Source organism: Ambystoma mexicanum, chromosome 3p, assembly GCF_040938575.1.
Source record: "Ambystoma mexicanum isolate Mex_15411 chromosome 3p, UKY_AmexF1_1, whole genome shotgun sequence".
In the NCBI taxonomy this organism is placed as follows: Eukaryota; Metazoa; Chordata; class Amphibia; order Caudata; family Ambystomatidae; genus Ambystoma; species Ambystoma mexicanum.
Genome location: NC_090925.1, coordinates 357,544,343 through 357,570,150, shown reverse-complemented (window position 1 = coordinate 357,570,150; position 25,808 = coordinate 357,544,343). Strand labels below are relative to the sequence as shown.

The 25,808-nt window shown below is 44.7% G+C and overlaps 1 protein-coding gene across 1 annotated transcript in view; it reads right to left on the bottom strand.

The window, feature by feature from the left end:
• The window catches only part of HCK (HCK proto-oncogene, Src family tyrosine kinase), a 458,518-nt gene that overhangs the window by 274,650 nt on the left and 158,060 nt on the right, over positions 1–25,808 (bottom strand). The window contains exons 3-4 of the mRNA XM_069651010.1: positions 14,509–14,554; positions 776–875 (exon numbers count right to left, since the gene is read on the bottom strand). Of these exons, the coding sequence (XP_069507111.1) occupies positions 776–875; positions 14,509–14,554 (146 nt within the window). The remainder of the gene's footprint in view (positions 1–775; positions 876–14,508; positions 14,555–25,808) is intronic.

The following is a 25,808-nucleotide window of genomic DNA, read 5'->3' as shown; positions in this document are numbered from 1 at the left end:
CACTCCGCCAGGGTCGTAATGAGGCCCCATGTGTACAGAGTACTGGCTCCTGCACCTTGAGTTACTTTATGTGCACAAACACTGACTAGAAATTAAGTGAAACGATTTGCCGAGAATGACACGTCTTTGTGAAGTGGGGAATTATAGGTTTAAAACTCAGGTCAGTGTCAGTTCCACAGTTGGTATTTCATCCGCATTTCCTCCATATCATTAAGGCGCTCTAACAGACTATTAGGACCCTGGCGGAATGGGACCAGCATGCTAACAACGGGCCCGTCATTAACTGGCCTGTTGTTAGCATCATCCCCATTCCCATTGAGCCCTATGGGGCTCAAATGGGAGTGGGGATTAATTTTTACCAGGTCCATGGAATGGGCAATTACTGGGTCCGCCAAGGTCGGCATTACCCGGTAATTGCCCATTCCATGGACCCGGTAAAATTTAATTACCGCCAGGGTCCTAATGAGGCCATATCTGGGTCAGACATGAAACCATCAAATAGGGTGATGTATTAGCCATAGATGGCCATAACGTGCACCGACCCTCTGTGTTCAGAGCGTAGCACTACTGAGGGCTTGATTAAAGAATGAAGTACATTTTTCTATGAACTTCCATCTGTCATTGCGCAAGCACTTCCTTAAAGGGAAAATTAAATCACCAAGTGAAATGGAATTCTGAGGGCACACATGTTCTGTATCCTTCTTAAACTAAGCAATAAAATAATATGTAAATAAACAGATAAAAATCAATGGGTAGTATTCAATGCCCTACTTACTCCTCCAGGATAACCATCTTGTCTCCTTTCTTGAAACCCAAGTCGCCATCGTGCAGTGCTTCATAGTCGAAAAGTGCAATTACAGCGTTGCTGTCACCCGCTGCAAAAAGCACGCAGAGAAATCAGCTTTTTTCACAGGAACATAAAGTTATTCATCACAAAGACCTGAGTCGCTCTTCACCAAAACATTCGGTCATTCAAGGCAAAGCAATCAGATGGTTTCAACCAACACTTCAGGACCTTCAAGACTAAGATATGAAACAGAACATGAGGCCACCCAAGGAAAAGACACGACCCACTTTCAAACAGAATATGAGGCCATCCAAGCCTACGACATGAACCAAATATTTCTTTCCTTGACTGTACTTCTAACCTACACAAACAAGTTAACGCGGCAGCTTCAGCTACTCTCTATATGGGTAAAACACTAAGGGGTTGCAAACCACTGCTCTCTACAGAAAGATGCCTTACCCTAACTTGAGCACTCATATTTTCCAAACTGGACTATTGCAACGGTCTGTATTTGAGTGCTAGCAAGTTTGTGCTCAACAAACTCCAAATATTGCAGAATAACGCACTCAGGATTGTGTTGAATATCTGAAGGAGAGAAGACAACACAAATGGCTTTCCATAAGGGAAAAGATTGAGCTGAAAACCTTGTCTCTTACATTTAAATCCTTGAATCATACAGCTCCACCCTACATAACTGAAAATTCACCATCAGATCTTCCACACAGGTCACTAGATCGGCTAACACCTCTTGTCTGGTGGTACCACGATACAAATTAAAAAAATCAGGAGGGAGCAGTTTCCCTGTCATGGTGGCCGAACTATGGAACACACTCCCACCTGCCCTTAAGACGACCCAGCTTTTTACCAACTTCAAGAGAAAATCAATTTCTTGGCTAATCAGTAAGAACTAAACTGATTCCTAAGATAAATATTCCACCTTACTTTCCTTGAAGTCCACATGATGTAACATATAATCTGTTATCTTGTCCTTCGTGTATCTCTGCCTCTGAATCTTTCCTGCTCGTAATGTAAACTTGTAATTTGTCATATGACTTATTTTAACAAGTGTAACTGTAATTTGACTACTTGACTATGCCTGCAACAACTGTATTTTTTTTGTACTCTTGCTCTAACGAGCCCAGGTACCTTAGGGTTAGGTGTGCTATATAAATAAATCAAACAAACAAACAAACAAACAAACAAACAAACAAACAAACAAACAAACAAACAAACAAACAAACAAACAATACGAGGCAATAGAAGACAAGGACATGAGTTGCTTCCCATACAGCGTAAGGATATCTAAAACAAAGACATGAGCTGCAACATGAAGCCTTTCAAGACAAAGGCCCTCATTCTATGGCAGTCCGGAAATAAGAGTGCCGGTAGCAATGCACCGGCACCCTTTCCGGGGCGCCATACTTACGAGAATGCCGGTAGGGGCCACAGATCCCCTGGCAGGCCTGATCTGCCGGGTTTTCAGGCCGTTACCGGCAAGTCTCTCTCTGAAGCACCGTTAGCAACCGTGCCCGTTTTTCAGTGACCCCATTTGCATTGACTCCATGGAAATGGGGATTAACCATTACCACCGCCGCTTGTGATATCCCGGAGGTAAGGGTGTTACGGGGTTGCCGGTAACTGGCCACCTACTTGTGGGTTTTACCGGCAACATCGTAATGAGCCCCAAATACATGGTTTACTTTCAACAAGAGAATGAGGAAATTTAAAGCTAGGACATGACCTGGAGTATGTGGTCATTCTAGACATAGACATTAGCTGCATTCAATGAAAACACAAGGGCATTTAAGACTAAGCCTTGAGCGGGAACATGAGGTCATTCAAGATGAAGATATGAGTTGTTTCCACTCCACTTAGAGGATGAGGACATCCAAGAGAAAGACATAAGTTGGAACATGATTTAATTTTATCATTTTATTTACTGGGAGTTACACATTGAACAATACACCCAACCCGGAAAGCCGGAATTAATACAAACAAAAAAATGCTTAAAGCAGATTACCGCCAATATTCCTGATCCCATTGAACGGAGCGAGAGAAACAGAATAAAGGAAAAAAAGAGAAATCGTCATACATTCATTTTGGAATATAATGTTAATTTGCTTGTGTTGCTAATACCCCAACCCAAAATTAAGAACATAAGGCGACCCAAATATTAACCCATTTCCCCCTAGTTTCCCATCCTTTGGAAAAGCTATAACCTAGACCGATAATGAACTTCATTTTACAAATCCAATCCTTAAATGTCGGCATTCCAGTCTGTTTCCACTTGGTCTTAATGAAACTACAAGCAACTTAATAACCAATACAGACAGCAGCCTGCTCTCATATACTCAGCATCAGTCCAGGGACAACTCCACGCAGAACCAAGAGGCTCTTAACATTAGTTTCTCTGACTAGCATCTTGCTAAATTCCTCACTGATGTTGGCACAGGGCCCAAAATCCCTGGAGATAACACAGAATATATTCCCAACAGCCCTCTCTTGCAGGACCTGGCCACCACGAGGCCAAGACCTCCTGATATATCTATAATAGGCACTCTGTGGTGCATCATAGTCTAAGAATACACACAAATGAACGTGGAGAATGGCCTCCGTCATACTGCGCCAGCAGCCCTGCGGCCCCGCCTCCAGGCTGACTGACACCTCAAGCCTGATGCTAATGCTCCCCTATGTGGGCGCTGTCCTTGTTCTTTAAGTGGCCTAGAATTTGCAAGGCTCTACAGATGTTCCCTATGCCACTGTTCACTTCTACTAAGAACGGAAACATGAGTAGAAAAGCTAAAATCCCCTTGGCATGCTTGCAGGGAGCTGTGTGGATTAGTAATTATCCCAAGAACTGTAACTTAACATTGGGATCTAAAGCAGAGACGTTTTTATGGGAGGGCAAAAGGAGTACTTGCCCGGGCCCCCATCTTGGAGGGTGCCCCACAAGGCTGCCTGATCTAAATAAGCAAGATTCCATTTGTCACCAGACTTAAACAGCACACGTCAGGATATTTGATGGCGTGCTGCTGAGGCTCTAAACCTATTGCCTGTTGGGTGTTCTGCCTTGATCAATTCAACATGTATTGCGGTATACATAGTCAGCGTGCTCACTACTGCACAACTCTTGCAGCATTCCTTCCTTCCGGTGGGAATTATGTTGATCATGTGCAATAGCCAAAGGTCTAATGCATAGTGATAGTTCAGAAGTTATCTCAGTGTGTTAAGCACTCATTGCAGAGGCATGTGATTACATGTAGGATTAGAATAGCACATTCCAGCAGGGCTGGCTGAGCCTTTCGTATGACTGAAGTTTATAAACGTGCCTGCATATGTATTTGGTTTTGCAGCACAGAAGGTGCTATTATCAGCAATGTACCTGCACCAGATAGGTGTTGCTCTACAAACTAACATGTCATCGTATGATGAAGGTCAAGAAATTGGCTTGTTCAGATGGGGTGTTGTAAAACGTAGGCAATCACCTCCAATGATGAGCATAAACTGTTAGTCCAAGAGGTGAATAAGTATCGAAATTGAAGACTGTGGAACCAAAGCGTTTATGCTTATATCCTGAATTTGTCAGCAGATGGTACAGTGATCCTGGTCAAATCATCTAATATGTCTTACATCACTACACTGTCTTCTCTGAGGTTTGCCTTCTCACATGCTGGTGGCATCGTTTAGCCCATTACTTGATCTTTCTTCTTATGGAGGCCATTTGAGTGGAAGGTGTGGTAGACAGAACAGAGTGGACCAGATGTTGTAGGCCTCAGGCAAGGATATTTTAAGGTCTACTCATTTGACACAAGAAACGGTTTGCTTTTTTGTAAAAGTCAAAGGTTTTTCTGCAGGTTAATAAATGACAATTTCATAAGACAGTGTTTTGGAAGTATTTAGAGCTTTAAAATACAAAAGACAAACCTAGATTAAATCTGTTAAATCACATCGATTGGTATGCTGGTACTTACTTCCCTTGATGATGGAGAGAATGAAGCTAGAATCATTCCCATTTTGCATAACACACTTCTATAACATTTTGTTTAAAAAAAATGATCATGTTTCGTAATGTGATTTGTGTACTTTCCAAGCCAGTTTTATAAAATTAGATTGTTTTAGTTCATGGTAAGAACTGGAAAAGAAAGTTCCTAAATGCAGAAATTGCAGAGTTGGCCCACATCACAGCTTCACCCCTTAACCAATGTGTGATCCTGGGCATCTAATTTAATCTTGTACTGCCTAACCTCTGAAAAGTGCCAGTCCCTAAACCTTTCAGAATTCTCAGCCCTTGTGTGATATCCTTCTCAGGGTATGATCTTCAAAAAAGCCTCACTCATGTTTTCACTGGCTATAGTGTTGCTTCCACTATACTAGTGAGCATTAATATATTGCACACCACAGGCATTTGTTCCTTTGATCTCTAATTGGTTCCTTTGATCTCTAATTTGTTCCTTTGATCTCTAATGGCAACCCTATTCGAAAATCATGTCCTACTTCTAATCTCAGTCCGTCTGGATACAGACACCTTCCTGGTAGCATCTGATCTGCATTCACTATCAATGCTATGCTATGGGTACTTCCTTCCAGTTGGTCTCCTCTATCCATGCTTGAGCACTTATGCATTCTTTGAGGCAGCTAATGTGAGTTCTCTGCCTATTCTGGGTTACATGTACCTTTTACATACCGTCCTGCATTAATACTACAGGCTGTATTACTTCCTGGATGCTATTGATAAAAAGTCTCCTGTATCTTTACTAGAACAGACGTAACCTCTTTGTAGACTGCTAATGAAGGCCTTCAAATGCTACTTGTTTATCATTCTGATTAGAGCAAGAATGAAGTGGCTAAGGGGACTTAAAGGGAGTAAACATGCTTACTTTTGCATGCTGCCAGGCAGAATATCAATGTATAGGTTGCAATCATGACGAGGGGTGTAGGGGGGGAAGGGCACGACCAGATATTCTTGATCATTTAATTCCTTTGGTTTGGTGGAGGAGGGCCTTAAAGATGCCCATGCCCAGGGCCCCAAAAGTGCTCAAAACGGCCCTGCCCTAAAACCTCTCATAGTTCCTAAAGGATCTATGTGACCACTGCAAACTTGTAATGCTGAAAACGAAAATGCTGACATTATATTTCCGCCCCCCAACATCTCCCCCGAACATTTCCCTGCAATGATATGCGGGGGGGGGAGTGACCCCCGCAATCCCCTGCCCAGACTCCCCTTATATTGTTTATCAACCTAACCCCCCGCCCCACATATAATTGCAAGCAAATGTACATCTCGAAATTCAGTATTTTTGCATTCAGCATTTTCAAGGTCGCAGTGATGACATGATACGGTTCTCGAATACTTCATTACACGGCCCACATATAAGTCCCTGATAGTCACAATCCCAGCTGCATTCTAAATGGAGTGTGCAATGGTAAGTGCAACAGGTAAACTGTCCCAAACAGGCTTCCCTACTGTCAAAATAAGTACCTTTAAATTTTCTTCTGATATTTAGGGCAAATAATGCAGAAAACTCTGAGAAATCAAAATTGCAACACCTTAAAGGCGTGGTCTAGTGTCTGTATCAAAAGCTCTCTATGTAGAGCCTGGTGGTACTATTGGCTCTAATGAATCCCTTAATGTGCCTTCCCTGGTGCAGTCAATCAGTCTCTGCGCAGATAACCTAGCGCAACAGCCCAAAAATGCTCGTCTGTGTTAAAAAGCTTGTAGGAGTGGCATATTCTGCCCCCACCAGGGTTTGTGCAATTCTTGAGGAAAGGAAAAAGGGGAGGGAGTGGAGAAGGAGAAAAAGGGTGCAACAAACAGAGGGCAAGCTGGGCAAGACATAAAGAAATAAGTAAAATAGAGAACGCAGGGATGTGGCCTGGAGCTCATGCAGTGAGGCTGCGTTGTGTCTAAGCTCCGTCTGTAGATTCTCTTATTCATCCTAAGCACTGTGCTTTACGCTGAAATAATCATGTGCCCAGCAAACCTAGCTTGCACCAACCTACCAGAGAGCGGTGTGCAAGACTTCCCGAAGGAAAACGAGAACCAGAGGCTCTGGAGGCCGACAGACGGCACTGCAGGCGGAGACAACAAAGATGGCAGCCTGCTGATCATAGCAGGCGCTGAAGATCCAATGAGTGGAGTGGTGCGGTGTGTGGCGAGGCAGAGACAGGAGTTTCCCGAGGAGCAGCGGAGCACCCAGCTGAGAAGCTGCTGATCCGAAGGTGGATACAGGGAGGCGCGAGGAGCAGCCCACTCCGAGTACAATCGGAGCATGGATGATAAGCGTCGGACTACTTCGGCCCTGTGATGAGGTAAGCGGGCCGAGGGGGAGGCACTGAGGAAAGAAGCAAGCAGCTGGATTTCTCCTGACCGCAGAGTAAGCGGGGAAGACTCTCAACACACAAGGGGACGTTTACACCCCCCACAGACACTGCAACCTGAACACACGCTGACACCTCTTTGTGCCTGCTCCTGCTCCCGCCCGCGCAGCATTGTTGCAAAACCCCTAAGGGGACCACGACTGCACAGGGCAGCCCCCAGGCTGCTGGGATGCCCATATCGAATTGCACCAATCAAAAATTGCCTTGACAACTCTGGCACTCCTATAGCAAACAAAAGTTAAGACCTGAGTGCAAGCAGCAACACGTGAAGCCATACTGTTCTGTGCCACGAGCACACCACTGGACATTAATCCGCCACAACAAAGTATGGTTAAGGGCTAAAACCTTCAGCTCCCATCCCAATCACATCCTTAATCAGCATTTGTGATGAAGAGCGCAGACTGTTACCTGTAACGCAGTAGGGGACAAATGCCACATGAAAACTGTATGTTACGCACCCCCACTGACGAAAAACCTGATTGAAGACTCAAATAATAGTCATTGTCCCAACAAACAGACCCAAGGAAATTCTACACTGCACAGCAGACAATGGGCCTTAAGCAGAGCTGATACATGTGAAGACAGCTGGGCAAGAACTCATAACTCAAGCCTGTGCACGAGTTAAAGATGGAGAACCTGTTTTTGGGCTGATGCCTAGAGACCCAAGCTGAAGCAGGAGGAAACTGTGGAAAAGTGCCAAGGAGCTGGTAGCACAGAAGAGCCCCTTCCGTGCGGGATTGGCTGCTATTGTAGAACTTGAGCATTGCTACAGAAACCCGAAGATGGCACTTTTGCCAATGCTACCAGTACTCAAGACAACCTCTGGTTGACACAGTGGACGATGTCGCCAGCGAAGAACAAACATAAGAGCACCATCATGGACTCCTTTGCTGGCCTCGAGAAGCTCCTCAACGCCAGACGCAGTAGCGGGAGTGATGGAAACAGAAGCCCAGACACCCATACCTGACCCACAAGAAAATAAGTTGCTCGCCAAGACGTGAGATCCCTCGTGGAGCATGTGACGGCCACAGAATCACTTTTGAAAGACACTGCCACCCCAACTGACGACTTGGTTATCCGAATAAAATCCCTAGAATCCAGAAACTGCGTACTAGAACAGAGAGCTGAAGACATGGAATCCCACTCCCGCAGGAACAATTTGAGAGCACTGGGAATTCCGGAAGGTACAGATGGCAGAGACCCAATGATCTACATTGAGAACTTGTTTCTGCAAGAAGTTGGCCCCAGCAAATTATCACAGGGCTTTGCGATTGAGTGAGCCCATTGATCCTTACAAAAGAGACCACCCCCTGGATCACATTCTCACCCCTAATGATCACCAAAATCTTAAACTTCAGAGACCAGGAGGTGCTCCTACAATTTTCCAGGGAAGGGGGGAAGATACAAAAAGACAATTCCAACATTGCCATCTACCCAGATTACACCCCTCTAGTACAACAGCAGAGGAATAGATTTCTTCCAATCAGGGCGAGGCTCTGACAAAAAGGGATTAAATATATGCTCATATACCCAGCCAGACTAAAAGTCCTATACGGCGGGAAGTTGCTTTTCTTTGAAAGCCCAGAGGCGGTGTCCATGTGGATGGAACACAACAACATAGACGTCCCAGACAACACCCCAGACCAGGTAGAGGGGGCCTGCACACCCTGCCCCCCAGTGAAGAAAGTTAATAAACACCAAATCATGCAATTATACTGGAATCATTGGAAGAGGCTGGGGTTAGGTCTGCTTGACCACAGGCCACTCGCAATGATGACTGAACAAGATAAAACCAGGCGAACAATGTGGCATTAAGTTGGATTTGCTACTCACCGTGGAAACTGTCGCCTACAAGACAGGAGTGAACGACGAGGCCCACTGGGTTACGACTGGAACACCCCCGATCCAGATGGATTGTCAACACAACTCTGCTGTCGATTTGACGAGCCAGTGCCAGAGAATGTCACCAACTCCGGGGCACACTGGCCTGACCGAACAGGATAGACCTGTTGGACACTGTTTGTACCCCATGTTGAGGGGCTAGTTGTTTATTTTTTGCTTTACATAACCAAATATCTCTCAGGAACTTAATTTGAAGCTTGCAACTTATACAGAGATATTGGTCAGATGGAATCCCCTACTGTATAGCAATTTGAGAGTTATCGCTTGAGCTAAGCACAGACCGGAATCAGACAGGAGCACCCTGTTATGCATGAAGAATTCTTGGGTAATCACAGATCAAAGCTACAAAACGACAATATTAATTAGTCATGATGCATTTTAAAATCTTGACATGGAACGTGAGGGGTCTTGGCTCTTACATTCGCAGAAACAGAGTCAAATCATACCTCCAGAAGAAAAGATAAAAACTTCGCCTCATGCTCAATTCTTTTCTAGAAGATAACATCGGCATTGTGAATAGCTGGGGAATTATATGGGAAACCTTAAAAGTTGTAACTAGGGATGAGACAATTTCCAGAGCTGGAGGTATCTGAAAAAAGCTGAGGGGGGAACTGGAGACCCTAGAAGCCAAATTGAGGGAGTTAGAGAAGCCATGCCCTGGTGGGTCGTCCGCAGAGCAAGAACTAGGAGACAAGATCCCAATGCCGTACCGCATGGGAGAGATTGACAATGTTTGATTACACTATTCAGACAGCAAGAGCACACGCAGAGGGAGACAAGTCGGGGAAAGTACTGGCTATGCAGGAAAGAACATCCTAAAACCCCAATCACGCTATTACACGACAAATGCAGGGCCCCGTGGAGTGTACAGGAGACAATTAATTTGATGTTTGCCAGCTACTACGCTACCCCATACAGTCACAACACACAAATACTTCCAGGGGAAATTACAGATGCTTTTGCAATGCTCCAGCTCCCAAAGCTTACCACTAGTCACCATTAACATCTAGACCCGAACAATATGTAGTGGCATCCCAAGACGCCGTTCAGGCTTTTGACTCTGTGAACTGGGAGTGGATAGATGCAGCACTACACAACTTTGGGTTTGGCCAGAACTTAATACGCTGGGTTAAAATACTGTACACCTCACCCATGGCTAGATTAAGAACAGGTTGTCAAATATCAAAACATTGGGACATACAGAGAGGGACGTGACAGGGGTGCCTGCTTTCACCAATGCTCTACATACTAGCATTGGAACTAGTGGCCGTATATGTAAGGCAGAAGTACCTAGCAGCACGAATAAACATCCAGTGCACTACACATCTGATCTCCCTGTATGCGGATGATGTTCTATTTTATCTGTGCCAACCGCAGCATAACCTGCCCATAATAGGAGAGGTCCTAGACGACCTCGCCAAGTTATCCAGAATCTCATTCAAGAAGCAGATGTCATGCCTTTTCCCCCTGGCGGGGCTACATGGCACGGACACGGCTGCCCTGCCAAAGTGAGGCCTGCATTGGGAACAGCACTTCTTTAGATATTTGAGAATACGAATCACACATTGCCCAGCAGAGACACACACGCTCAGGCCAGAGGAGAGACAGAGAAGGCTGTGGAGAGAAGGCCCCAGTAAGCTGGGGGATGGGGCTGTAAGAGAGACCCAGGAACCTGGTGAGAGAAAACCCAAGGAGTTGGGGAGAGAGAGAGAGAGAGAGAGAGAGAGAGAGAGAGAGAGAGAGAATGGGCAGGGAGAGAAAGATCCAGGAGGTGGCGGATAGAAAGCCCCAACGGCCTGAGACACAGGAAGAGAGGGAGAGGGAGAGAGAGAGAGAGAGAGAGAAAAAAAGAGAGAGAGAGAGACCCCAGGCCACCAGGAAGTTGGCCATTTAGATCGAAGAGGTTGAGGAAAGAGGGAGCCAAGAGGATAGAAAGGCGAACCCCAGAAGGCTAGAAAGAGAGAGAGAGACCCCAAGAAACGTGGAGAGAAGGAACCCAGGAAGCTGGAGATAGCGAGAGAGAGAGAGAGAGAGAGAGAGAGAGAGAGAGAGAGAGAGCAACCACACACTCAGGAGGCTGAGGGGTGAGGGAACAAAGAGTCAGAGGAGAGGAAGACCCAGTTAGTGGGAAAGAGTGACACTCAAGACATTGAAAAAAGAGAGAATCAGGAGTCTAGAGAAATAAGGACCCAGAAACCTGGAAGGGAGAGGTTGCCGAAGTTAGCTATGGTTACAGAGGTGGTCTTGAGAAGTTAATCAAATAAACAGCTGAGGGGGTGGTGGCAGTGAGAGGAACCATGTTAGAGGGGTGAAGAAGCCAGTCCTCAATATGGAGGGGACTAAAAAGGAGGTGCCTAAAGAGAAGATCATGAGAAGTGGGAGGATTATGAAATAGAGGGGTGAGCAGAGTGGAGATGTGGAGCAAAGAATCACAAGTAGTAGAGAGAGGCAGGTAAGATTAGGGGAGAATGGAAGAGCAGGAGGTAAATGAGAGAAGATGCAAGAGGAAGCTTGGGATGGGTAGAAGAATTAGCCTGAGGCAAAGTGCCGACGATGTGCAGGAAAAGCATGAGGACCAACGCTACCTGCGACTCTCTCTGACTAAACACTCTCCTTCCAGATCCCTTCGATCGTCTGACTACAACTATCCGCTGATCAAAAGAGAGCTGGGACAGATTTCTCCTCAGCTGGCTCCCACTTTTGGAACAGACTCTCTCTGTCTTGAGCAGACCACCTCAAGTTCCGAAAACAACTCAAGACCTTTCTCTTCTCCTCCTCCTTCCCTCTTCCCCTCCCGTGCTAGCCATCCCCTCTGCTACTGAGATTGGCGGTCTGATCCCTCAAGAGTCCAATAGGGTCCTGGCTTTCTGCCCAATCGCCCCCAGGACCCATCCCCCCATGCACTGCCCTCTGGGCCCACACCTGCCTGTCAGGTGGTTTGCCTCTGCACTGCACTTACCTGTTGGGTGGTAGACCTCCCTCTACGCCTTCACCATGCACTTACCTGCTGCCTCTCCAATGGAACACCTGCCACTTCCTCCCTTAGAGGACCCTAATGAGCACTTACACCCTACCCCAGCCCCCCCTTTATTACTTTTTCTTTCACTGCACTTGCACGCTCCGAATGTCACAGGGCCTAGTAAGTTTGCTTCCGTTTTCTATTTATTCATTGTCAATTGCTTTGTTTCTTTGCTACCTTGTTCTCCTCCCTTGTGCCGCTTCGAAACACTGTCTATTGTATAAGTGCCATATAAATAACCAATAAATAAATAAAATAAGTAGCTATAGAGAGAAGAAAGGTACAGAGAAGGTCCACCAGGTAGGAGCTGATGGCAGCCCATTGAGGAGAACAGAGAATTTGAGTTGAGAGAGTGTTGAGCAAGGACCCTGCGGGAGTATTGAGAGGCCTAAAGCGGACTCTACAGAGGCCTTAGGGTGCCATTCTGTTCACTTATGGCTCTAGGCCTTAGTTTAGGGCTGGCTCCACTGTGACACCAACTACACAATCTCCCTTTAGGCTCAAGTAGAGACTTAAGACCTGTAAGGAGTCCCCACCGTATATCCCCTTGGAAATGAGCAGAGACTGTGATTTTGCTGTGGCCTGAAACAAGAACAAGACTGTCTGAGACATTTTTCTTGGAACTCTTTATGCTTGATTTACGACAGTGAGCACCTTCCCTTGCATTTGTTTTTGTTTTTTAATAAAAGCCACCAGGAAGGAGCTTAACTGGCCTTAATGAGAAATTAAGAATATTTTACTTTGCACCTTTTGAACCTCCCAGAGAGACTTTTGTGCATACTTTAGTGCACAACCATCCCGACCACGTTGGAGTTACTTTTATGCACATTGTTGGCCTATGCCACAGCGGTCTGCAACCTTTGGCTCTCCTGATGTTTTGGACTACAAATCCCACTCACCCTAGGCAGCATAGTTAATGGTAAGGGATCATGGAGTTGTAGTCCAAAACATCTGTTGAGCTACAGGTTACAGGCCTTAGTCTATGGGAATTGCTTTGATTTGTCCTCATCCAAATCCTAATAAAGAAGATTTCGGGAAACATATGTCATGCCTGACCTTTCTTTGACTCTTGTGATCTACGTAACATATGTTGATGATAAACTTACCCAAAGGCCCATGCGAGTAGCTTGTTGTAAAAGATGTTATGGACTTATTGAGGGCAACCATAAAAATGAATCCTTTAACCGAGAGTCATATATTTGGAGCTGGTGAAGAAAAGCATGGATGACCTGGGAATTGTCTGCACCATTCTGAAAGAGCTCATCTTCCCGAAAGGTCGCTCAGAAAGATGTTTAACAGAAATGTTTACCGGAAGAGCAGAAATACAAGACCCTTTGTTGATTTAGGTGGTTTCAAGAGCAGTGCCAAGGTTTCCTTGAAATGCCTGGCCTTAGAGGAAGAGCCAGCACAGCGGTTGAGCTTTTCAGACCCCACAGCTTCTTCCCTCAACTATATGAGAACAATATTCTGGTCCAAGGTGTCAAAAGTATCCCAGGGATCCGGGAGTATAACCATGCTTCCTGGTCACCTGCGAGCCTCAATATCACTCATACAAAAAGGGAGGGTGTTCCATGCCTTAGCCGCTGCCGATGAAATAGACCCTCACAGCCCCCGTCAGAGAGTCTAACCCCGATGGCTGGACAGTTTTCGGTTATTCTGAGCGAAGGGATCTGGTGGTTTTGTCGGGAAATAACTTTAATTGAAGATATTCAGCTCCCCTTTCGTAAAAAGCTTTATGGACCAGACACGATGACTTAAACTTAATGCGTTGTTCGACTGGGAGCCAATGAAGCTCGTGCTGATGGTCCTCTCTATCATAGGCCACTGAGATATCGAGCAGAGTGAGGTTTGCAGCTGTGCAGTTGTTGTTCTCTGACATTAGTTTTGGGAGCTTCAATCCCCCCTTTCCACAATAATTCCTCTTGTACTGCTTCGCTAAATCATCAACTATACCCAATCCTTCCACCCCATCCTTCCCTTGAAATGGCCTCATGTTTTTCTGACCTTTGCTTTCCACCCATTTGCCATTTAATAAATTGTCACAACCTTTTGCTCATAGAGATCATTGTCATTTATTTCCTCCTTATAATGGTACATAACACAAGCCATCATGCAACTCTACCAGTGGCATTGCTCGAAATATGTGAGAAATGCAGAGACTTTCTCCATTGGTTTTGGGCAAGTGTGGGTAGCTTCTCTTTGCGAATTTCTCTATGGCAGCTGGCATAATGCCCTTCTAGGAGAACTTGCCTGCAATGATGGCATCGAGAGGCTGTACACAGACTGCGCATGGCCCAAAGGAATATCAAGATACACAACAGCAAATAAATACATTCATGGCATGCAAACACTCGGTTAAAATGCACCTCACGGCAATAAGCACCCCCGCAAACTCACGGTTTACAGGATCACCGGAACCTACCGTCTGTACTGTGTGGCGTGTTCAAATTTGCAAAGCTATTTTTGCTCTAGGAAAAAAAAAACATGAAAATTACTGAGAATTGTAAAGAATGGCTTTCAGGACAGTCAATTGTACAATATGAAATGCAACTAAATGAAAGTCTATGACTGGAGGCCTGCCCACCTAGTGCTCTGGCTGAGCACACTCATATCCTCAGAGCAGATATGGGGGAAAAGGCATGCCACGTCTTCCTGCAGTATCTGCCTGTTCTCCTGTAAGATTGGTTCTGGCAGCAGTATGCCACTTTGCCCACGGAATCACAGCAGATAGGGCACGCCACTGCCAGAGCCGCAGACCATAACACCCTGAAGCTTCCAGTTAAATGTGTCGAGCATGATAGTGCAATCGTACCAGAATAATCCGGCACTACCTCAGACCTGGGGCCGCCCCCAAGGAAAACAGTTGAAGCCATGTTTGGACTCAAACATGTTTTCCATGGGGGAACCGGTGGTGGGTGGAGATGGACACGGGATCTGAACAACAGTGGAAGGAATGATGTGAAAGTCATGTGCCTTTCTTGCCCCCCCACTACCCCTCATGCCCCTTGCACTACTGCTGCGTGGGGAGAAAACACGAGGATGGTCCGCAGGAATGCCGAAACCCGGAACTTTGTGCTGTATGTTGGATGTGAGCCTTCTGCTGCATTTGCAGCCATAGATCAGCTGTGTGCTACACCTGCCATGTTAAGGTAAAAGCAGCACAATCCAAAATGGCCACAAAGTACAGCGATAACCCCCAACAAAAAAACAAAACACCACAAAGCTGCGCCTCGTGTTGTCCTCGGGTTACAAAGGAACATTTTTGTTAATCACTAAATGAATAACAGATACATTTGCTTGGGGAGGGCGGGTAATAAAACTGCACACTCTGGACATGTATGTGTTTCTCCAGCCTTTTGCAGCAGGAGATGCAGAATCGATTGGAACCAGGATACATGAGATCCAAACTCAAACTCCTGCATCAAAAATAATCATACGATCCTGTACAAAATGGCATCTCTCTGAGTGCATCATTTCACTTATCTGAGAACTACATAGGCTGGGCCATTTTATACTGTCTGGGAGTGTTTAGGCAGGTTCAAATTGCAGTGCTGAGTTGGGCACAACGAGCAACACCTGCTTGCAGGGGCATTTGCGCAAAGCAAGATTCCTAATCAGAACACTGGGACTACTGAATGAGCAGGAGTAAGGTTACAAGACCTGAACAGACCAATCTTGTGGCTGCTGATTTACTTTGCCTTAATAAATGACTAACTAATTAAGAACCGTCCTGATGGGCGTACCTGGCTACATGAGTCCTGAAGACTGAGTAAAAGACTGATAGCAGTGAGGGCGTTTGATGAGTTTTATAGGCTCATAAAGCCTAGCATGACCTGAGAGTGTGCTCTATGAAGCTATTATATAACCTGCTTTACTCTTGATAGCCTATGGCATGGTTACTCATTTTTTGTCTCTTAAGATATTTTGGACTACAAGTGCCGTGATCCTTCACCACTGACTATGCTGGCTAGAGGTAATACGAGAAAGAAGTCCAAAACATAGGGTGAGCCAACAAATGAGTAACCATGGTATATAGTGTACATAAGTGTATAGACATTGGGTCTCATTACGACCCTGGCGGTACGGTATGGATGGTGGCGGTATGGCACCGGCTCCGTCCATACCATACCGCCTTATTCCGAGATTCCCACGCGGGTTCCTGGCAGCCCGCCAGGTCTTACCTGGCGGGCTGTGTGGTCCCCGCGAGCAGAACTCGTGATTGCACCGGCACCGTTATAAACGGCGCTGGTGCAACCATGCTCCCGACCCCCATTGTGCCCTATGGGGCAGAATGGGGATCGGAAGCCCGGCATTAATGCCTCCCGCGAATGGCTAATTACCAGCCCCTCCATCTCGTAATGGGCCGGTTATTGCCCAATCGCAGGAGGCAGTGTCGGTAGCGAGCATGGCGGTAGCCATGCCTGCCATACAGGCACGGCTACCGCCATGCTCGTAATGAGACCCATTGTTAGTAAACCAATCCACCTGGACAGTTGCAGGTAGTTGACTGAGGGTATGCTCTGCGCTGCCTGTAGCGCTCTGAAAACTATGTGGGCTTTTCAAACCAGTCTCCTAGCTATACTGGTTCCCATAGCGTGCAGAGTTGCAAATAGAATGCTTGCTGAACATTCCAAGTGTTACAGTGGAAGCAATGTTGATTTCAAATTTCAAATAAATCACCCCGTGTCAGTTGGTTGTAAGGAAATTATTAAATTACCACTTGGTTAGATGTTCTCTCAAGGTTCAGTCATGGGCAATTCCAGAATCTGCCTCTCCAGGTTCCCTCCAAATGTTAGTCTTTTTCTTGGTCTAATCCACCTCCCAGGCAATGTTGGTTCTCCTGCAATTTTCCAGCAGATCCCAATTAGATGAATTCAGACAGCCCTCCCTTTTCCCATTGTGTGTCTTCTTTTAAATCTTTAACCACTCCCGCAAAATATCCAAAATATCAGGTGCCCACCAAATAAGGGGAAGGTATTAACTCAAACAGATCCCTAAAATGAAAATACTTGGTTCTGTGTGACAAGTTTACTTACATTGAACAGCTCTGGGTTTTATGCTCAGGGAAAGTCATCAAGGCCTCTGGAAACTCAGGAGAAACATAGGCACTTGGTTAGATGTTCTCTCAAGGTTCAGTCATGGAGACTTCCATAATATATCCCTTTATTTTGCCTCTCCAGGTTCCCTCCAGATTTTAGTCTTCTTCCTGGTCTAATCCACCTCCCAGGCAATGTTGGTTCTCCCGCAATTTTCCAGCAGTTCCCAATCAGATGATTTCAGACAGCCCTCCCTTTTCCTATTGTGTGTCTTCTTATAAATCTTTAACCACTGCCGCAAAATATCCGAAATATCAGGTGCCAGCTTATTGGCTCTTGATCTGGATTGGACATTTACTGTCCTCCCCTTTTCTCTGAGTGCACCCTTTTAGTTACTATGCTCCATTCTTGGGAGTTTATGACTCCACCCCCTTGAATTATTTTTCTGAACAATTTTATGGTTGCAGCCAAAATCTACAACATGGTGATTGTTTTCAATTTACAATTAATCATCATAAAATATATTTGCATATCATGGCGGAATTAATAAAATGTGTCTGGCATCAGCACAATGTTGCTGGCTCGAATGGCAGGTTTTTGTAATTTATTCAACAAATATATTAGTTATCAACACAAGCTTTTCTATACAGATATCTAATTCAATAAGCTATCGTCTCCCTGAATCTCCACTTCGCAAAATATTCTCGGAAGCAATCACTACATTTCACCTTATAACTTCAGTTCCCAAGGTTGAATTCATATGAGAGTTGAATAGTTGGATGGCACTTTCCATGATTCTTCCCTGATATTTGAATGATTTCGGTGAGGGTTATGGTTCCCGAGATATTGGCCAAAGTATGATTCTCAATCCAATAATATGAAAAAATAATGATAATCATCATTTTAACTTCAACTGCACATTACATTCCTTTTCTTCAAACTTAGACATCGGACTGGCCCCTTACTTCTTTGTTTATTCTGCTGGCCCTAAAGTTATTTACATCCTTTTCCCAGGGCTAATGGGGTCCTTATCTTCCTTGATCAGAGGGTATACCTCTGCCCCCTTACTCATGTGACAGGCTCTGTAGCATGTCAGTTGTCAGTCAGATCCTGGACCTCACAAGGGATCACATTTTATTTTTATTTTTAAGAGTTCAGCCCTATTAGCTGGGTCTCATATTTTCACAGTGGTCATCTGTTCACCTTATACAACTTTAGTCTAGCGCAAGCTCTGTGCCCTTCTTGGCTCTGTGAGCATCAAAGATATCCTTAGATAAAGAGAAGAGCATAGCTTGTACCTTGCATCTGATGGAGGAAGGGGAACAGTTCTAGGCCTTTGAATCTCATGTGAAAAATGTCTTTTGGGCTAAGTACAGCTTTTCTTCATGCCCAGAAAACGGGTATTTTTGAATGTTGCAATTACTTTACACATGAGGCCTGCTTAAATATCTAGCATCAGACCGTCAATGTCCAACTTCCCATTATAAAACACATTTGAATGGTTCAGGCCAGGGAGTTTCCTCTGTTCCTTTCAACGCAAACTGCCAAATATATTAATTTCTATGGCAGCTTTCTCTTTGAGAAGAATTCCTTTCTGTGTCTCAATAGACTGTAATGGAAGTTAGGCCTCATTTCTTTTCAGCCTTGTCATTCACACAGAGGGCACACTTAATGTTATTCTTCCTTTTTCTGACAGCACTGTTAGGGTATTTGGCGGTGTTGAAATGTCCATGCTGGCCTTTTAGTCTGCCAGTCAACTGTGTGCTTTCAAATGACAGGAAAGTAGTTCTGCATTGTTCGGCCTCAGTCAGCCAGACGCAGTTTCCTTTCATCTTGGGGCTGAAACTACACCACCTCAGTCCCCCCCACACCCGCTCTTTTATCATGGTTACCCTCCTGGGAAAGAACAGGGAAGAGTGGGGTTTCGATTTGTGTTCACTTTAGTCCTGGGTTTTTCTTACTTTTCTTTGATTGAAAATAACCCATCTTGGATGGTCTTGCTTTCCTTCTTCCGGGTTCCCGGGGCATGGAAGAGGCCTTCTTTCTTCCTGGCTCTCTCTGTTGCCCCTTCCTTTCCCAATTTTCTGGGTCGTTTCTAAAATTCTCTTCTCCTGCTCCCCAGGCAGGAAAGACGGAAGTACATTTTCTAAAAAGAGGTGTAAAAAGAATTGCTAAGAATTTTTGTTTGGACCTTATCCCCCGGATAACATTTCAGAATAAGAGTTTAATTTTTCAATCTCAGACAATATTCATTGGCAATCATGAATCATAAATTATCATTTTAATTGAATCACTCACTGGTTATATATTTTAGTTTTGATCTGGGGTTTTGATATTACCTTTCATTCCTCTGATGGTTCCTCGGCTCTAACTTAATTGGGTTCCTCAATCCCTCTTAAAGCTAGTCTGGGATGACAGCTTTTTAAATGATTGATATGGACCCATTTCTGTTCCATCTGTTCTCCTTTTGGGATGCGGATCTTATAGGCAACAGGTGATATTTTGTCCTCAATCTCAAAACTACCATGCCAAGACAGAATGAATTTCCGTTCCGTGCTCTGCTTTCTCTGGATATTGTACAGATAAACCCTGTCACCTACCTCATAATCCTTTTTCGTGGTCTTCAAGTCATAGTATGATTTCATCCCTTCAGCCGACTTCTCTAAGTTGGGCATTAGCAAAAGCATTATGGAGGTGCTTTCTTAGGTTCTCAATGTACTTATGAGTAGTGGACATGTTAATCAGCATCTGCTCCTGAGTTCTATAGAGCAGATGGTGAGGTAGCACCATTTTTCATCCGGTACCAAGTTCTAATGGAGATATTTTAGTTGCAGAACCTGGTGTAGACCTAATAGCCAGCATGACAAATGGTAATTGCAATGTCCCAACTATGTCCAGAGTCAGCCAAAAACTTCATCAATATTGTCTTATTATATCTCTCAACCTATCCATTCAATGCCAGGTGATGGGCGATGTGGAGTTTTCTTTTTACCCCTAGAATCTTCCACATCTTGGTCATCACCTCACTGGTAAAATGACTTCCTCGGTCTGACTCAATCCTTTGTGGGAGGGCAAAACGATATTGATATTGATATTTTACTTCTATTGCGCTCATACTCAAGTGTTTCAGAGCGCGAGAGAAGATATGGTTGATCATTAGCACGGCAGCTGTCTCCACCTTACAATTTGGGGCAGGAAGACATTCTACCCACTTTCTAAACAAGCATGTTACAGTCAACATGGACTTGTGTCCTCTAGAGGAGTGAATCACTGGCCCGATGAAATCAACTTACAAATCCAACCAGGGCAGTGCCATTCCCGTTTTGTAGGGGAGATCTGTGTGTGTGGGAATTTGGCTGTAATCATGCACACACGAGAAACACCTTCAAATATATGTTGAGGTCTTTGCCCATGTGTGACCAGTATTTGACCTCTCACAAGATTCCAAATATCTTTTGAATACCCCTATGACTGGCAGTGGCCGCGTCATGGGCTTGATTTAATATCAGGCTCAGGACTGAGGTAGGTACCACCCACTGGTCACATCCAGTTAGGGATCTCTGTACCAACAAACCATCTTGCATCCGAAACATTCTTGAAAATGTCATCAATGCCTGGTGAGTCTCTTTACTGGTATAATCTGATTCTGTTAGAGGAAAACTCATGGGGTCCTCAATGTGCTGGCAGAATTTCCCAATAATGGAGTCCTCTTTTTGTGCAGTGATCAAATCTGTATCTGGGGTATTTTTATCCCAGTGAGCAGTTGAGAGTTCACTGTTGACATGAGTTTGAGACCTGGTCACAGCTGTGACTTGGATTTCACCGAGCAAGGATTCCGTATCTATGAAATCCCCCTGCAGATTTCCATTTTTATCCAACTGGTCCGCCAGGTTTTTCGCAGTCTTCCCGGCCCCTCTTTTTTGCAATGGCCTCTTCTTTTTCCAATATATGGTCATCCTTTAGAGGTCACCAGATCATCAATAGACTGGATCAGTTTTCCATGATTTAATGGTTGTTGTTAGCACAAAGCATGCCTCTATTCTTCCAGTTTATCAGGTGCTCTTTCAGTTGGTGGTGCAGTGCGGATGGCTTGATATACTTCCATCAACTCTGTCACATGACTACTTCAGGGTCCTATTTTGTAACCAATGGAGGGTTCAGGGGTGTCATTGACACAGGAATTCCCAATGCCAGACACTAACTCTTTTCCCCCATTATTGACAACATAGTAGGTGCACCCGTCCACATAAACTGTGGGTATCCCCTGACAAGTGTCCTCTTCATAGACCTTGTGTGTAGATGTTAGGTACACTTCCATATTGTCTTTGGTTATTAGACTTTCATCCTTGAGACGGTTTTCTTGAGCACAATCATGCAAGTCTGCCAATCGTTGCGCTAGAGGGCTCTTCTTGTTTTGCCCATATCTGACCTCTACAGGAAAGCCTTGCATGGACAGAGTCCACAAAGTAATTTTGGAATTACTTACATTCCCTGGCAGATACTGTCACTTTGTAAGTACTGCAAGGGTTGGTGACGAGTCTCTACGATGATGTGTTTCCCCTGGATAAACTGGCTGTAGTTTTTCAATGCCCACACCATTACCTTGCGTGCATTTTCGCAGTCATTGAATTTTTCCTCCACAGAGGACAATGTTTTGCTAACGTAAGAGATCACTTTTTAACCTTATCATGCTTTTGGTACAGTACAGCTGTCAGGCAGGTATCTGAAAACCCTGTCTCTAAGAAGAACTCTTTTTTTCTTAATGGTGTAAGCCGAACAAGGATCATTAGAAAGGCTTATTTTCAGTTGTTTAACTGCCTCGGATTGCTCCAGTCCACAGTCCCACTTGACCTCGGCCTTTGATAAATGAACCATGAGCCGAGTGACTGCTGCCTAGTCTTCAGAGCGGTCTTTCTAAAGTGAACTGTCACACCCCTGCCACGCACAAGAACACACAGGAGCTGAAAGGCCCATCCACGCCAGGCAGAAGACGGAAGCCATGAACGCAGCAGGTAAGTGTTAAGTGCATGCATGTGTCTGTTGGTGCTTAGGTGCGTTTATGTCTGTCAGGCGAGTAGAAGGTTGGGAAGTGGTGTTAACAGGGGGGGAGCAACAGTGTTAGTGGAGAGTGAAACCCACCCGAGTTAAAGTAAGGGCATGGGTAGGTTGTAAGGGAGGGGGAGCAAGGGAAATGGTGACATTTGAGAATATTGAAAGTCGCACCAAAATCGGCCAGAAAAAAAACAGTCTTTTTGTGTAGCACCTTCAATAGTTGGAAATTTCACATAGAACCCATCTGAACAGCACTGGGATTTCTTTGGAAAATACATTTTTGCTAATATTGTATTGAAGTTGAAACAAAAAAAGACTACAACTCCCAGAATATATTTCATGAAAACTCAGGACTATAGAGACCGTGCTCGGGTGGCATGTAATCACTCTGCCAAACTATGCTTTTTACAGGGAGGCAAAACAAGTTTGAGTAAGTCGGGAAAAGGCAATATTTGTGCCCATTATGTTTGCTGCTGCCCTTTGAGTTTTAGCAAAGGGGCCAGGAGCTGGTTACTACGGAAGGTTTGAAGCTGAAGAGATTGCACTTGAGGGGATCACGTCCTTTTGGGGGGGGCGTGTGCACATGTTTTTGACTGTGATAGAATTTAAGTGCAAAGGTAAAAAATAGCAACAATTGTGCCATGCGTGTATTGAAAAGCTTTTCTTTGTTGCTACTTGCCCATGTACCTTCATGATTTGCCTATGGTTGCAATTACTTGTCCAAGTTAGCCTAATTTCATAGGTTTTGCCACGGTATTTTAACATATAACATATTACAGGTGTTGTCATTATACAGTAAGGAAACCGTATCATTGCCAGTTACTCTCACAAATTGCCAGCTTTTGCCAAAAGACAACAGCAACTAGCTGACGGTACTAGTCATGTCAACATGTTGGCATTGCACTTGCATCATATAATTATAATTTGCTGATCTGTATAGAGCTTCATGTAGATGGACCACGTCTAAGCTATGTAATAATCAGTGTTATTATTACCCACTGTGGGTACCTGATTAATCGCCCTCAGAATGATGAAGGGCCTAGTGGGCACAACCAGGGTTTCAAATCAGCTGCAGCACTTTACCATTCCCAAAAGAAGCATTTTGCACCTGAGCTATCCATCCGGCATGCAACTATTTGCTAGAAATGAATATGATATGCCCAGGAACTCGAATCACATGCTTAAGTACTCATTCCATTTGCTAGACATTACAATCTTATATTTAGGTACTCTCACCGTATACCAGGTTTTCCCAGTAAATGCTCATGAGTTCACACCATTTGGCAAGTATTGTTGTACTTTGTCTAGGTACTCAGATATTAGCAACATGACTGCTTCACCTCATTGTCGACCTACCTCTCTGGACTTCCCCCAATAGCACTTTGAAGTGGTTTTAAGGCACTCACTCTACCCAAACCTTGATAAACTGCCTGCTAACTCACAACATCCTAACTCGTTCCCTTTATTTTCTTCTGTGCTGCGTGCACCTCTCGCACCCTCCCCTTCGCTTCTACTCTCCTTTTGCCCGACCAACCCCAGGGCGGCTCAGGCAGAACACAGGGCACTTCATGATCAGGTTAAACATTCACGGAGATTGAAATGAATATCGCAGACTTCCCAAAACTGACAACACGGAATGCAAATCATTGTGAGCGGAAACGGTGGGAGCGTAGATAAAGCGCCAGCCTGCCATAATGGCTTGAATTTCATTGCAGGGCAAGGTGACCAAGCACTCCTCTCCCAGACGACAACAACCGTGAGAAGAGCACTTCCTGTGGTGGACGCTTTACAAAGACAGACAGGAAGCTCTGTCAATATTATACATAGGCACCACTTTCTCGATCTTTTCACAGAATTTGCATCAAACCCACGCGTTGGTAAGCTTCGCTATGAACCATTTACAAACAGCACCCCTTTGACTGCTATCACAACCTAAACAGATAATCCCGTTGTTCTAACCGATAGTCCCTAGTTTCATCTTTACAAACGATGTGCCCACTTTTTCGTGTAATACCAAATATTAAGCTTGGTTTCCAGAACAATATCATTGATGGGTGTAGAGAATGGACAGTCCCTTTCTATGGGTTTTTGGCTGTGAATAGCCCAGAGTTTGTGTTGGATTTTCAAACAATAAGTAAATCTAATTCAAATCAAACTCACAACTTTCTAAGGTTTTGAGTCATACCAGTAACAATTACAGTTTAGACAGTTATATCAATATATGGACTCATGTTTCGAGTAACAGTTTATGACAATACTTCTAGCTCCAAGCCTACATTCCTGCCGGATGCCTGCATGGTCTCAAACCAACAGAATTCATATCCACCAACTACGTTGTTTAGATTCTAGGAAATGTATAGTGTTTTCCATGCTTGCATACTCAAGTATCTTGGCAATGGGCCATTTACCAATACCATAATCATTTCTCAGCACCCACTTCAGCAATAAGGCGAGCCTGTTTGTTGATGTAATAACAGCATGTATGAAACAAACACGCTTTTTCAGAACAAACATGTTTAATCTAATGTTCTCTCTTTTTTCTCCTCTAATCCTCTTCCATCCTCCTCCATCTCTTCCGTTTTTCTCCCTCCTGCATTTTTATCCCATTCATGTCTTTATTTTACTTGTTTTACTTGCACTGAATTGTATCATGACAGGTTACTCTAATGTAATGAAATATATAAATATGTTGATCACAAATGTGCAGCCCTGATGACGACCTTAGCAGGGTGAAACACGTGTCGGCAGTCGACAGCACTTCACAAGTTGTTCAACCCTACCCACCTGACTCTCTTATTGATGCTTACGCAATCACCATGTTTTGAGTTCTTAACTGAGCAAGTTATCAGTGTCATCTAATTTGTTTGAATTATTCCTTATCAATATTGGATACACTGAGGTAGATAGTCCAATTTGAGATTTATTTTGCTAATCCCAGAAAGTCTGGTCATTTTCTTTCATGTTGATTTTGCCTCAAGTTGATTGCAAATAAATATAGCCACACAGGCGTAAAACCTTCCCTTGCATTGTTACTTTCCAGTAAAATTAACAGAACCTAGTTGGAGAGCGCAGCAAGCAGAGGATACATCTCTTTTTGTTCAGTTTGTTTCAAAAGGTGACCTACGGAAATCACCTATTCCCCTGCTACTGCAGCATATCCAACCTCCCTAAATAGACTTTTCCGTTTCACTTACCTAAACAACACCAGTGTTAAGCGCACCCTCATTTGGGTTCCCTACTTTTCTCTGTCGTTATTATAGCTGGTTCAAAACTGCAAAGAAATAAACCCTTCTAGTCTTGTCATGGTGAACTTCCAGTGATGGCTACTGTGGTGGGTGACCCACCCAAGTGTGTTGCCCCTTTAACATGGGCCATGACTCTGTCATGGCCCAAGCTAATAAAAGGACCCTCTGTAGACACGTGCAGCAGAACGGCTGCAGACTCCCAAGAGGAACGACTGAGTCCGTGCCTCATTTCATGTAGGCTGCAGGCTCACATGTGGAGGCACAGGCCTGCATGCCCTGATGCCGTGGGACCCTCGTGCCAGCCTGGTGGCAGAGGCCCGCACGGTCAGGGGCATGGCTGGCAGTGCCTCCACCCCCGATGGTGCTGATGCCATATAGCACTACGGGGG